Genomic DNA, 16090 nt, shown 5'->3' on the forward strand with positions numbered 1-16090 from the left:
ATTTATAACAATATATTCTTGTACGTGAGAATGTTTTGCAAAATTATATATTGTTGTAAAGATATTTTTTCCTTCTCAGCCAGAATTCTATTTAGCTTTTATTTAGCTCAATAATTAAAAACTTTATATAAAAATTTTGTGTATTAGGATATATTCATATTTTTGACACATGAAATCACAAATAAAATGATCTCTCTGTTTCATAGATCATTTAAAATAGATTTAAGATAAAAATGATGTATCAGAGAAAGGGAAGATTAAATTGCAATCGTCTCATATATATTATACATAAACGTTTCTGAATTAATATCTCTTGTTTACAGGCGCCGCGGTGAATATACGGCCCTGAGCCTCTGGCCACTAATCGCCAGTGATATTTTGGTCCAGCTGGGACAGTGGGATGGGACACGAGATATCGTTTGCAACGTCTCGTATTGCTGGCGCGCTCGCACGCTCGCGTGAGCATCCGCGCGAGCAAAGTGATCCGAGACCCCGAGGTGTTGGAGAATCATGTTGACAGACATATGAGGATTCCAGCGGCGAGATAGGATATGCGTGCCGACTGTATGCGCGACCGAAAACGCGAGAGAATCGCATCAAAATGCGCATCACCTAGTTTCCATTTCCTTCTTTCTCGTCAAATCGCAACGAATGAGTGACTTATAAGAGAATTCTTTTATTACATAGACATATACATAAATTCTTAATTTATTTTAAAAGTTTTAGGCACTCTTTAATTTTTTTTATCGATCAAACTAAAACGGAAATGTGATAGAGATCTTAAAAATGTTTTGTCTTCGCAAAACCGATGTAATCGCGTCTAAATAATCTGGTTTCAATATCGGTGAATTTTAATGTGATTAACCTTTAGAAATAAGTATCTTGATTGCGTTAATAAGCGTCATCGTTATTTTGCACTGCGGATTTATTAATAATAATGAATAGACACGACTATTTTGCGTGAACTTGTTTCTCATAATTGCATGACCGATGACTGCCAACATTTATGATTTAAATCTGTCGTAAATTGCACTTTGTGCCAACACCGAAAGCTAACGTCGTTTCTTCTTTCAATTCCGCCCACTCGCGGAATTTCTTCTAGATCATTACAATATGTTACTTTGTAGTAAGATATTATTATTAAAATTTGATATATAAACAATAATAATTAGTCTATATTTCAATAAAAAAATTAAAATTAGAATTTGATAATGAAAGAGTAAATCAACAAGAGTAATCAAAAAGTAAATCAACATTTTAAACATTTAAAATACAGGGAAATAAGGAAATAATATTAAATATTTTATTCTATTTATTAAGAGAGATATTTATTTATTTTTCAGAGAAATATGTGAGACATGTGAAGCCTTTACGGAAGCAAAGATACAAAAAAGGAAGGAAACGGACATGCCTATCGGCGTGGGTGAAAACTGTCCAAGCAAGCCAGCGAAGCACGCGTAGACAGACACTGACCGTGACTCCCATGGATGCCTAGAAGAGGTTTACTTTATGTAAATAGAGGGGACGATCTTCTGTCATTGCAACATCGGGCCAAATCAACCGTAGCATATATTTGTCGCGTTTATGCCGCATTTCTAAAATTTTCTCTCCTACATGACGCATAAAACATTCAAAAGTAATCAAGTAAGTGAATTTCTAAGACTATAAAATTTGTTATATTTTTCTCTTATATTTTCCCGTATTTTTATATTTTTTGTTATTAATTAATTATTAATAATGTATTTAGAAAAAAAGTGATTTTATATATGAAGAAGTAAATCATATATAACGAAAAGATGTATATTATAGTTATAATTTCTTCATATATAATTTCTCCATTCTATGATATATTTATACACTTTGTGCGAATATTTTAATTTTTACGTTTATCGTGGAGAACGCGACACTTCACGCGGACATAAATAACTACATAAAACACGCAGGACTGCGATGGAAAGTCAAAATACGGCGAGGATGGCGGCAGTAAAAGTAGAAGAGAGCAGTGGGACAACGAGAGGGATGAGGAAAAGGTTGCAGACGTAAAGTGTAAACAGCCGAGGTGCGATTTGACGCGCACTCGGCCTGGGCCGTGTGTACAAGGCGCGCCTTCCGCTTTAAGAATCGCCCCGTGGAAGAGGACGATGGCTGGAATCTGTAAATCTGTCATTACGGCCGTATTCGTGCGCAGGATATGAACTTCTTGGTCGCGTCGCACATCACCGCGCCGCGCCGCGACGCTTCCTCAGATCTGGCCGGTTGACTTCTTCAGAGGGTCGCGGCAAGAGTTTTCGATCTTTCGAAAGTACATGTGGTGTACATAACAATCGAGATATCAAATTAAGGTAATATTATCGATATTTATTTATATGTAATATCTGTTAAGAAAAGAAAGACGAATCTCTGCGTAGACATGCATAAAAAATTACGTATTTAATTTATTATAATCAAACCAAGATTATATGCATATCTTGAGGAAAATCATCATTTATCATAATTTTATCATATTACACATTTTTATAAACGCTTAAAATTGAAATTCTCTTTTAAAGTTTATTTGAAATCAATAACTAAATAGAATTAATATCTTTGAGCATTAATTAAGGTCGCGCGCATGAGAGTTGTGCGTGACTATTTTATATGTATGTATATGTATGAAACAAAACTTCTCAAGATCTTCTTCGAAAATTCAAAGAGCGTTTCGCCATGTTGACGACGTGGAAACTATAAAAGCCCTGCCATAATATGCACGCACGAATTGTAGGGCCGTGGTAGCTTGCGATGACGGATTCATGGTCCATGGGATATAGCGCCTTCCTCTTAGAGACGTGGATGCGTGCTCGCGTTTCCTCTTACCTCCTTTTTCCCTTCATCTAGCGAGCGATTCATTTGTTGGTCTTTGATCCGCGACCAACGAGCAACCTCCGGAAAATTAGGGAGATTTATTAAGCTCTTTCATGCTGCGTCTTCATGCCCCATCGCTTCTCGTTATATTCGGGTTACGTTCGGTAATTGACAGCACGCGTATTCTAAATCGATATCGATGAATGAAATAGCGATAACGAGAGATCTAAAATTTCCAGGATAAAATTATCCAATTAAGAATTATCTCAATAGTAATATACATACGTATAATAGAAAATACAAATCTACATAAAATACGTAAATCTTAGTCGCAATTTTAATGCATTTTATATAATTTTTACTAACTCTATCATTATATATATAGTATTCTTATATAATATAATATTTTCCTTTAATTTTAATGAGAATAAATTTTCTATGGAGAATTTATCTTAAATCATAGGATGATTATAATAGTTATATAATAATTATACTAATCGTCTATAATTTTCTTGCTTTAAAACGTAGCAGAATAATATATAATTCAATTTATTGTCTGAAAGATATTTATCAAGATGAAGCAATTTCTTTAATATATGAATGTAATACTTAAAATTCTCACACTCGTAAAACAACAACATGTTTCCAAATTCCAAGTTCCAATTTCATTCGGGAATACTAGAAATTGGGTGGTCAGAAAGATGCTACGATGAGAAGAGGGTGAAAGATTCCAGACATTTCCTTTTTAGAAGTCAATGGTTACGCCTCTGCAATAAAGTGAGTTTACAAGAGCTAATAGAGATATATGAAAAAAAACTTTAGTAAAAAAAGAAATACTTCGCATGTCTTTAACTCCGGCAAAATTAAAAAACTCGAATGTATTTGTTTGTATAACTTGTTATTAATTATTCATAACTATCAACAATCTACAGCTATATGTATAAATACTATTTTAATATTTTATTGTCAATTTCAATCAAATTGTGGCAGTTATTTTAGATTAATTTTTCAATATCAATTTTAATCAAATGACAATCGGTCTCTTAATCTACTTTATAATCAATTCCTTTATAATGTAATAAAAACGTTATTCTTTCGGCGAAAGACATGTGGACACATTCCTTTCGAACAACGTTGGTGGTAAAGACTTTTTGCGCAGTGCTATCTTTTTTTTAAGTTAACCAAGGGGATCTGTTGCCTTTGACTTGCAAGCATAAACTCAAAAAGGGTGTCACCAACGGCGATACAGTGTCAGGTGACCTTTTGGGGATTAACTCTGGTTAGCCGCAACACCTACGACGAAGATGAAAGAATATGCAGGGCAGGGGGGCGGCTTTTTACTGCCGGCGCCGTCACGCGCCGTCGATAAGCGCTTCTCTGTGGACCAAGAGTTTCGCGGTCTTATATTACTTCTAGGGTTAAAGTGTCAAAAGTAAACGGACGCGCAAGACCCCCCTTTGTGCCGACATACAGTGTATGATACTTTTGCGTTGAACGTAAAAGTTCTTTCGCAGAACAAGTTAATAAGTTCCTCTTTCGCGAACTAAATTAATTTTGTCGCGCAAGAATTTGTTTGAAATTCATAATTTTTTAATTTATAATAATGCAAATCAATTATTTTTTAATTCTTCCTTTATACTTGCATATCGAACTTGCACATAATTTGAATGAGATATGAATATATATTGATCGTTTACTTTCCTAATATTTACGCATACACACACATATCTTGTAAGATGTAATTCATACATATGTAATCTTTTAAACAAGAAAAATGATGAATATCTTTTTATCAAGTATCTTTTAAATGTTGTGCAACAAAAGAGCCGTTTCATATTTTCTCTTCTTCCTTTTTCTCTTTTAATAAAGAGCGAGGACATTTTTGAAAATATGGACGAGTGCAAAACGTTTAGCTGAACTGAGACTGTAGCTACTGACAGTCATTAAGCATACGCTTGTAATATGTTTACACAACGCAGTTCCTTGCGCAGCCATCAATCACGGTGTACGTCGTGGTCGGTCCACGGAGGCTTCAGACGCTCGAGTTCCATTTCGCTTCGTCGCCGTTAGTTCGTCATTTCCGACAGTCGCGATGTTAAGGTATGGTTTTCGCGATGATCAGCGAAGATGTATCCTCGGGTTATAATTCCGATTGCTAATTTAAATTATCATGTGAAATCAATACGATTCTTTCAATTCAAATCAATTCTTTCATAGACAAACGTCAAAGGAGAAATTTTGATAAATTTAAGATTTTTTCAAATTGAATGAAATTGTGAAGTATTTTGTATAACGAATGTTATACACGTTTTTTAATGTAAAATATATGCGTGTTTGTCATATATTTTAATCTGGCTCTCTACTATTTATCCTTGCAAAATTATAGAAAAGAAATATACACTTTCATATCACGATATAGATATTGTATAAAACTGGTATTGAATATTTATTAAAAGTTTCTAATTAAGAATTTATGAATTCAGAAATTAAAGAAGAAGAAAATTTGCTTGTAAAGTAGGATATTCAATCCACATTCGCGTTTTCTATAAAAAAAGAGGAGCAGGTTCGAGAGAAATAAGTGCACATATTTCATTATATTTCTTATGTTTATTCTTTGTTTGGTCATAAAAAAGAATATCTATTATATAACAGATGAAGGTCTTTAAAAAGAGGCACAATAGCATACCCGGGCGGCATAATTTATTAAGGCACTTAGTAGCCACGTTATTCTCACGAAGTGTCACGGCGCGTTTACTTTCCCGTCTTGGCTCGAGAACGTTTTAAGCTCGTTCGGCATTTGAGATACCTAATATAAATAGACGCACTTTGCTCCTACAAAAGGCACTTACTTGCCCTGGTCTTCCGCGACTTTACTAGCGACTTCGATCGGTCGATTCATCTCTTACGCGCGAAAAACCTAACTCGAAGAATTTAGAAAAATTTGAAAATGAATGATATCAAAATTAATTAGCGAATAAAATCTTAATTTATATTACTCATTATGTTTTGTTATTTTTTTTTATTGATATTTTTAATTAAGCTCATGTTTTAACGTAAAATGAAATGTTTACTTGTACGGACGTTACACATGAGAGAAAAAATTTGAATGTAAATTTCTAGATCTATTGTAATTTTATTTATGTAGACCCGCTTAACATTTTGCAAAAATATATTATGAATATTATCAATGTGATTAAGTAATGAATTAGTCGCTTAATATTATTGCTTATAATATAAATATATGAACCACTAGAAAATTTTTATTGCACGTAACTTGAATATATATATATATATATATATATATATATATATATATATATAGATTCATAATTTATATGTCAAATATTGGTACAATCTTTGGTACAAATTACATTATCGAGTATTAGCATTTAAGGCATCTCTATTAATTATTTTATCTTACTTTCAATTTTAAATAAACTCAGAAAACTATTATTATAAATAAAAATATAGCTATATCTAAACACTACAATATTTTAATTTACATAACTTCACGTAAAGCGATTCTCATGTTCGAAAAAAGAATCAGGACGAGAATAATGTGCAAATACTTTGATATTCCACTTTGTTTCTAAACATTAAGAAGGCACTAGGAAAATATAGTTTTTTCACGAAAGATCACATTTTTCCATCCAAAATAGACGCAAATTTCTATATATAAAAAAGAGAAATCATATTAACAATCGCCAATTTTCACGATCCACAAAGGAAGCCTTGAGAAAGACACTGAAACTCCATTCTTTATCTTTAGAACATATTAAATCTTCAGCGATAAGAAGTTACACAATGATTGATTGTCGCGACCTATAAGGAAAGGCACCAGGATACACGAAGATATATTTCATTCCCACTGTTCCTTCAATATACATTGAGTTCTCAATCAATGAGTTTGGTTATCACATTGTCCACGAAAAATAACATAACGAACGATATAAAAGTATGTTTTAATCTTCATCACTTTTCTTCGAACATCAAGTTGCCGATGTAGAAATCGATGAGAAGTAACAATGTGATACAATAATGATCAGTTATCGTGGTCCGTAAAGAGAAGCTCCTGAATGATGTGGATGCGGTTGCATATGCGTCGGATAATGAACCGCGTTGACGTGCGCCGACGGTTGTCCATGATGACTCGGATAATGCGTCCAAGGACCAGAGGCACTCGTCGCACCGTAAAACTGATGATGCTCTTGGGAGGTCCCGGTGCTGATACCCACTGGAATTTGCATCGGTGCTGGCATCGCGTTGTAACTGGACGACAGGACGGCAGGACCAGCGACATTTCCGGCCGCCGTGGCCGGCCTCTTGGCCGGACTCTGCATCCCACCGGCTACAGCAACAGACTCGCACTCGTCGGATTCGCAGTCCCGAAAGCCCTTGGCGAACGGATTGCTGGCGATCTTCAGCTGGGTTATCCGGTGATTCTGGTATGCGGTCACCGCGGTGAACCTGGTCTCCGGAAAGGAGAACGTCTTGAAATTTTCCGTGCGAGGATCCGGTGCTGAACCGGGCGGCGAGGGTGCGACTACCACGTGGCAGCGCGGCTGATAACGATGCATCGAGTTCAAGATAATCTGCAACGTGCGAAAGGATCAACGGTCTCAACGTGCGCGGAGAGAATGTGATTCTATTAACAACTTTACCATATTTTTTGTTGTGGATTTTTTATCATTCAAATTTTCAATCAGGTTTCACGCTCTTCTTGACAAACGCGCTAATAAATAAAATCGCAGAATATGAATCATTGATTTGGAGCAGGCGCCTCAAGTTGCGTTTATTATGAATTTTTAAGAAGAAAGCATATCATTATTTAAACTCAATCGTGGAAGATAAACTTTGTGATATTTATTTAAATTGATCAGCTTCACTTTAAAACAGAAAGAGAAAGAAAGTTGAAATTTAAATTTAATCATTAAATTTTATAAAGCCAAAATATTTTCTTCTTTTTCAATTTTATGATGCTACTATCACCACAAACTGGTGATTAAAAAAACACAGTATTACAAATATTGTGACAAATGTAGGTCGACAAACGTTTTCACGTAGCTCGATCGATGGCTACAATTTGGTAAAGTCGTCATCATCAGATGAGAAACTGACGGAGAAAAAAGGGTCCAGAAAGGAAGAAGAAGAGGAGGAATGAGGACACGTGAAGCTCGAATTCGGTGGAAGGAAGGAGCGCCACAGGGGGGCGGTCGCAATGTTTGACAGCTAGAAGAGAGTCGGTGACTAATTAGTGTAAAAACTAACCCCCGGCCCGCAATCCGACACCCTCGTCCTTCCCTCCGCGCACTCACGCGCATATGCTCCACGATGGCATGTATGTGTCAGTAGGCCCAAATACACACACATGCACACGTGTGTGTTCTACAACGAGAGGAAAAGCGCGTGTGGCCCGAAAATTGGGACGCCTTTTCTAGAAAGCGTATTTTTCACGATCAGTTTTTTTTGCTCTCTCATATTCTTCCTTCTAATATTCCTCTCTAATATTCTCCCAAAAATTTGAAATAATCCTTTATCATTTATACATCGCGCATTTCATGAGTATTCTACAATTTTTTTAAATCTGACAATTCTTTAGCTTATCTTGAATTTTCTCAACTAAACCTTAGACACGTCATGTTTTTCACGATTTCTTTATATCTTTTAAGACTTGGCTCTGTGTTTATACTAGCCTAGAGTTGTAATTTTACTCTCGTAAAGTCTATTTGAAGTAAATGAAATCTGGAACATTACAGTATGTGTATCATGTATACACAATCCATTTTTAAGACATTAATTATCCCGGAAACATAATACGCTTATTTTAAAATTAAAATTTTATTTCTATCAACCCATTGTGTTTCTACCTTAAAAATATGAAATCTAGGATCTAAAAATATTTAAAGAGCCATCTCGGAAATATTCGGAAACACCCCGCGATAGCGAGTATGTCAATTAAGGACGAGCATCAGCGGACATTCCTGACCCGCCTACGGATTTTTTATAGGGCCCGGTGCCACATTTTTCGATGCGCAATTAAAGGAACAAACTGCTCTGTGTAGCGCGAGAAAAAGAACTGCCTCTCGTCACGGGTCAGAGGTCTTCCCGCGAAAGAAAAGAGCGACATATATTCTTGAGAGAAACGCGAGCGAAGAGTCTGAGCACAAGTTTCCTCTTCTGTCGAGGATGTTTCGAGTGTCGAGAAATAAATCACGTCTCGAGAATACGTCGACTTTTATGATTTTACAAATCGAATGCTATACAGATTTCGTAGTGAATATATAGATCGATCGTGATACACAATCGAGGAAAGAAGATTCTTTATAAAAAAAAAATTACGATCGAAAATGTCAAATAAAATTTGATTACGTCAAGATTCATTTCTGAGGTAATTAAATTTAAAAATTAAAAAAAATATTAAAATTTTTTTCTATCTTAAATTTACATAACATTATTTCAGATATATATTATACATATATTCTCAAATATGTATACATCAGCAAAGTATGGCCAGAATATAAATAAAGATATAATATTACATCTCTGAATGACATGCAACTTTCTACTCGCTAATAATTCGCCCATAATTTAAATTATTTCTACCCAAGGTAAAAGCTCAATATCCTTAGACCTAAATCTCGTTCGTTGTAGGACCAACGAAACGATAATCAATCGCAAAAAAATTATACGTAACATAATAATCGAGAGCACCTGACCTCCTTCGCGACCAACACATGTGTACGATGTCGGCATGTCGCATGTCGTTCATTGGTATGCCGATACATCGCAACACTGAATCCGTTTCGCGATTACATTCGCGGTCGGCTTGATGGATTTGGCACGAACGCGGCCACGAGGAATTATTTTGAGCATCGTAAGCACCACCGCAGGTGCACCACGCCGCACGATCGAGAGAATCGAAGCGAAACCTCTTACGACAGCAAATGTATGACATTTGAGATGTTTTTTAAAGTCTTGACAATTCGTATGTTTAATATAGATAGAGAAAGAAGGTTCTCTTATAAAAATCGCAGATAAAACGCGCTTAAAAGAAAACGATATTATAATTAGAGCCAAAAGACAGTTGGTCGCGGTACATAAACATTTACATACGTTGCTGTTTTGATAACGATTCGATAAGAATTGCTAAATCATTTATATCATTTATATCATCGATATCATCGATAATTGTAGAGAGAAAGTTTTTGACATTCTCTTGCAAAAGTTAAAAATTTCAATCCACAAAATATATATCATATGAAATATTAATCTGAATATCTGTATAAATCAGTATAATGTAGATATCGGTACATATCAATCGAAAAAGAAGATTATAATCAAAGAAAAATAATGAAGGATCTGTGAGAGCCCGTAACGCGATTATTGCACGTAAAGAATCAAAATATCTTTGCTAAGAGATTAATCTGAGACTCAATACAAGTTGATATCGCTCTTATAAGACATGATTTTATTAGAATATTCAAACAATTCCAAATTCTGAAATAATCTCTTATTTAAAATTTGTTGATTTTTGTTATCTTTTGACTTAGTAGAATTATTCATTTAATTCTTTAATTAATTCTTATTCTATATTACACCAAAATAATTCGTAAGAAGTAAATTTTTTTACGCCTCGTAAGCATTACGCTTCTGCGAGAGATTTCACAATCGATTTCGAATCAAGATTGACGTTATACGAGCGAAAAATGAGTCAATATGCTGATCACTGCTAATTCTTTCTCGAAGTATACACTGAACGTTACACAAAATCTACGCCTCTTTCCCAGAGCCTCTATGGCATGCATAGTTTATATTACATCTGTTTACATTACTCTTTATATACATACGATGCTCTTGGCTCTACTCGTGGCGACAGGAAGGCAAGATTAATATGCTGCAGACAGGACTTGAGCCTTTTTAAATTGCATTAACCCTTAAAAATGCACAATTATTACAATCTCTTCCCACGAATAATTCTTCTATCTTTGAAAAACTCACATTACAAATAACAGAATAAAAGCTTACAATACAAAACTCAAAAGTCATATAATATGTAATAATTGCAATCATAATATTGAAATTTTTTAAAGGAATGGAATATGTATTTAACGAAATTTTCACGGATGTGAGACTGTTTTAGAGATTTCTTTTATATATTTATGTAGATGTAATATTTCATATCGTCGACGTATTTCGTGTGATAAAATAGAATCGTGAAGTCTTTAAATCGTCTTTAACCGCGTATCGGTCTCAGTTATAAAGTTAATTATTTTAAGACAACCGGCACATGTGACGCATGTTCCTTTGGAAAGAAAGAAGTGTGATCGGCGAGATACATTAATCTACGACCGGCGTCTTTTAAACGGCGAACAATCCTCGTGAAAATGTCGCGTTGCGCTGTTTCTCTTCATAATTTCTCTCGTAAGCGACAGGCTCGTATCTCAGGTCAATTAAGGCGAACTCGTCCGTAAACGACAAACACGTGGAAACCCTCGTCTTCTCGTTCTACTTTATTACATAGATGTATTTTACGAAACGACTGATTGAAAAATTCGAATAAAGTTACGTCATGGTAAAATCATATAATGGCGAATTTTATGATTTAGCAAATGTAGCTCTGCTTCAATTACACTTCTCACAAACAATTGGTACTTGATATTATAAAAGAATCAATTTTCTAAATTAATTGCTTAAATATCTTATTCCTTTCTTCTTCTGTAGATGAATGTAAGATGATATTAGTTATTTAAAAGAGATTCTGTAACATTAGATAAAATCTAATAGAAAAAGAAATAGATTCTAGAAATCTAATTGAAAATTGATATTGAAGGTTGTAAAATTAAAATTTGCCAAGTACTAAAACATTTTTGATAACGTGTCTTTTTATATCGTTTAAATAACATGAAAAAGATTATTTATTAAAAGAGATAATTTTAAAATACTCTTTAATGCATTATTATATTTTCTGCTATCGTGAATGTTTCGATCGATGTCATAACTTACATGTCCGTTATCATCAAGTTGATTGTTCGTCAATTTTAATTTGTCGAAGGAGATTGGTTGCTTCATCCAGTGAGCGCCGCTTGCAGGACTGTCAGGATGCACGTGAATCCTGGGGGGTGATACAGGATCAGCACGACCCGCGACAACCCAAGCGCTGCTGTGGAACGCATATCGGTACCTTTTATCATCACACGGAACGAAATCCATCACCATCAGATATTCCGTGTTGGGATCCAAACCGAACAGTCGACACTGTCGATTACCAAAATCTCCATCATTTCACGTACTTTCTTCGTCCATTTCGCGTAAAATATTCTTAATCAATCTGATTATCTCGATAAAATCGTTATCACGATATTTTAGATTAAGAAAAAATCCACGAATGAAATTTTCTTATAGCTTTCCTATATTGATGTAATTTAATTTGAAAAAGATTCCGTTATTATATTGACACTAATTTGAAAAAGACAATAATTCCATATAAAAGAGCATCTCGAAAATTTAAAATAAAATTTGTTCGATAAGGATTTATTTTCAAGAAAATTAATATTGAAAATTGATTGACTTAAAGTTGAATAACTTTCCAAAATTAAACTTTTAATTACATCATCCAACGACAATTAAATAGTGGCTATCAACTCATAAATATAAATAAAATTATATTAAAAAAAATATTATTAAATTATCGAATGAGAGTTATTTATAAAATTCATTTTTAATCTTACTCAAGTATTGTATATATTTATATATATATTTTAATAATCAATCTCTTTCAGATTGTATCATCAATAATAAGTCTTTACATCGTCTCGGTGTTTTGTTTTTAAAGTTTCAAACGAATATTATCTTCACCTGAAACGTGGGAAACATTCTTCGTCCTGCTTTCGTAACAATCATCTCGGTGCCTAGTTGATGAAATTCCTCCCATAGTGGCTTTGCCTCCAAAGCTGCACCGGCGCCAACTAGCGCCGGATGAAGCGGCCGTTTCGCACCTAATTCCTCGACGGAGGATGCACCGTCATCGCTCGGATGATGATCACCGTGGTGACGATTGTTGTTATTGCTGTCATTGCGAGATTCTGTGGCTGACGGAGAGATTGGGTTCGCCGTTTGGACCGGCAAGGCGACCTTCATTGGATTCGGACTGCGCGATCGTTTTACTCTTCCGGCGCTCTGCAAACAGGCTAAAAGGACAACGAAAAACGATTCAACAAACATAAGTACAATATTTGATAAAATTTATGAAAAATAACATTATGTTTTATTTAGAGTACTTCGCATTAAGCGTGCTCTTTTTTAATTGCGGATTTTTTGCAAATTTGTAGACAACTTTTCTTAATTAAAATGTCAAGACAAGTCATCTTATTTGTCATAACTTTGCGATTTTTAAAATATTATATTATTAAATATATATTTTTATAATAGCCGCAAATTAAAATTCTTTTCTTCTTTCTTTCTATTATAATATAAAATGAACCATTTCTATTACAATTTAATTAAAATGAAAAAACATAAAATTTCATTATCTATTTGTTCCCTCTTTTGAAAAAATTTTCTTAGTTTTCAAAGTCTTTCATTTTTATCTGCTTTTAACTCAAAAACTCCAAAAATAATCTTCGATTTTTTTATAAAGAAAAAAATCAACTCAAAATTGACTGAAAAATTCATAATTTAAAGAGTATTGTTAGTGGACTTATTATTAGTGAGAGATACTTCCATAGATATAATCTTAATCAATTGATTTGCATACGAAAAAGATAGTGAAAAATGATTGAGAAATTGACGAATTTAGACTTACCAAAAACGCATTACATATTTAGCAGGTTGTTTGTCAAGTCAATTTTATTAAAATTAACTTGTTTTCCAAATCGCAGTTGAGTTTTCTCATTTTTACTTTATTTCCATCGTGATATAAATTATTAAATTTTTATATAGAGCCGTTCAATATTGAAAACATCAAAAAGTTTCAACATTAATAATTTAAGTTTTTTCTAATGTGATATTAATGTGATAATGTCAAAAAGCTTGATGAATTTACAACACTTTCTATTTCGTTCAACATTTTTATTATTACGATGGATCATATCACGTAATTATTTTTCTATTAATCCACTAACATTTCTTTTTTCCTCTTTTTTACTCAAGCAAATGTCATTTTATACAACTTGCTCGACATTAATTAATTTATATCATTTTTTAAATTACGAATTCGAAATTTGAAGAACTATATTGTAGAATCAATGTGTTTTCTTTGTCCTCTAAAAAAACCGATAAGTACCATGCACCGTAGAATGCAATGAAAAAACTCGGAAAGCTCGATGTGCGAATTAAAAAGAAGCAGTTGTGAAAACTGAGAATCGCGTCGCCATTTCGACGCATACATAAATGTATGTTATTTGGACTTTCTATAAATTTTGTATATATAAAAACATGATATTATAATAATATGAAGATACATGAAGTAAAGAATCAATTATTACAAACAAAAAAATTATAGAGTTCTATAATTTAAATAAAATTTAATAGAGAGACAGAAAAAAATATATCATGTGTGAATAATAGTGATAGAATAGTATAATTTGAAAACGTATCTATATCTCTAAATAAGATAAATATGATATTTAATTAAAAAGTCCTAAAGTTCGGTTTTGAAATATAAATACTATATAGTTTATTAAAAGTTAATTAAGATTAAAATTCCATCTAAATTAATCACACAAAAATGGCTTTGAAAAGATATAATATAAAAACGCAAACATTAAGCAGAATTTCGCTATTATAAAGATAATCTTAAAAAGGATCAAAACATTCGGTGAGATCATTTCGTTATTTTAATTTATGTTTATATTAAATAGATTAATTACGATGTAAATTCGCGTCTGGTTCTTATTGGTTCTGTATGTATCGTGTGTTGTATGTGGTTTACCTTCCATTTGTTGCATCGGTGATGGTATAGCAGTCAAATGTGGATGCTGGTGATGGTGATGATGATGATGATGATGCGTCTGCCATTGCTGGTAACAGCAATCAGCGGTAATTTCGCGTCGTTGTTCGTGTTGCGGTTGCATCTTCGTTGACAATATCAGTATCAATTATTATTATACCAATTGTTGCGATGAAAGATACACACAATTCACGTGTGGATTCGTAATCCATGTGATGAAATTTTCAATTTGGTCTACACTGTAATCACAATTCGTTGACATTTTGAACTTAATTAAAAGTTTGCGGAAAAACAACACTTTGCGCACTAACAAATTATTTTCATCATCATCATCGTTAATTCATCAATAAATTTTCATTCAAAGATACACACGTTCAATGCACCTTTAACTGAGAAAACACGCACTCTCTGAAAATTATCCGAATAATTATATATGTACATAACTATGTATCATAATTGATAATCGCGTGCACTAATCGTTCATTAATTATTATCTCAACTCGCGCTTTACAAGATAGCGTTTTCATCGGGAAAATTTCTAGTCGTCTCCCTTTCTCACTTCCTCTCCTCTTTCTCTCTCTTCATTAATGTCGTCGACAACGTAACGCGAAACGAGCGATTTCTTCAGCATCTCTCGCGACTACCTATTGAAAGAAGATCCGACCGTGGTTTCAGCAGTGTCCCGATTCTGACCGAGTACCCGACGAGCTCCGACATCGTCGAGAGGCTGTTCTCTGCCGTCAACAGGACTTGTCCTCACCTCGGTGTCCGGACGCTGACAAGGACGCTCAAAGCCGCGCGGATCCCGGATGAATCAGAAAGAACTCGCTCGTGGCTACTACCTCGCGACTTATCATCGAGACATTATTCTCTCTCAAGTAAAGAACGTTATTTCTCTCTCTCTTTCTCTCAGTTTCTCTTTAGCGGATTCGTTCTGAAGAAGAAAGAGAGAGAATAACATAAGGAGGCACGCGGAAGAAAGGAGGGCTTTTCTGAGGATCCTCCTACACGAGCACCCACGCTGATCGGCGATGGGATGCTGCATGGATCCTCTGTCTTCTACTTTGATGTTGGAAGGCGGAGTCTTGGTGAGTCAGAAATGTTAGGGGTAGGTGCAATGGACTCAGGAATGGACCTTTTCATCTTGCCGCCCGGGAATACATTTTTCAACCCTATATGCAAAATATATTCCACATACAAAATGATTCATTATGTGCATAATACAATCGCGAAAGAAAAACTCTATACAAAAAGATAAGTTAAAAATACGTAAAGGTTTTAATTTTTAAAAATTCAACTCTG

The 16090-nt window shown here is 34.0% G+C and overlaps 1 protein-coding gene and 1 long non-coding RNA gene across 2 annotated transcripts; one reads left to right on the top strand and one right to left on the bottom strand.

The window, feature by feature from the left end:
- Positions 1–729: 729 nt before the first annotated feature.
- Positions 730–12052, top strand: LOC105250195. The gene is made up of 4 exons (XR_889100.3): positions 730–1126; positions 1344–1644; positions 1944–2342; positions 11894–12052. It is a non-coding gene; the product is annotated as an uncharacterized LOC105250195 (long non-coding RNA).
- LOC105250196 (T-box transcription factor TBX10) lies at positions 6342–15470 on the bottom strand. Its single transcript, XM_011256165.3, has 4 exons — positions 14771–15470; positions 12697–13028; positions 11845–12096; positions 6342–7433 (listed from the first exon to the last, which is right to left on the bottom strand). Exons 1-4 carry the CDS (start codon positions 14910–14912, stop codon positions 6888–6890), a joined length of 1272 nt encoding a protein of 423 aa, XP_011254467.2. The 5' UTR covers positions 14913–15470; the 3' UTR covers positions 6342–6887.
- Between the last annotated feature and the right edge of the window lie 620 nt (positions 15471–16090).

The sequence above is a fragment of the Camponotus floridanus genome, unplaced genomic scaffold, assembly GCF_003227725.1.
Source record: "Camponotus floridanus strain SB8 unplaced genomic scaffold, Cflo_v7.5 scaffold105, whole genome shotgun sequence".
Classification (NCBI taxonomy): domain Eukaryota; kingdom Metazoa; phylum Arthropoda; class Insecta; order Hymenoptera; family Formicidae; genus Camponotus; species Camponotus floridanus.

What these genes read in the sequence shown, in the direction of transcription:
- LOC105250196 (XM_011256165.3), bottom strand. Translation starts at nt 14,912, where the DNA reads ATGCAACCGCAACACGAACAACGACGCGAAATTACCGCTGATTGCTGT. An exon ending in ACCGATGCAACAAATGGAAG is followed by an intron (nt 13,029 to 14,770) that starts GTAAACCACATA and finishes TTGTCCTTTTAG; the next exon opens with CCTGTTTGCAGAGCGCCGGA. An exon ending in GAATGTTTCCCACGTTTCAG is followed by an intron (nt 12,097 to 12,696) that starts GTGAAGATAATA and finishes GGTAATCGACAG; the next exon opens with TGTCGACTGTTCGGTTTGGA.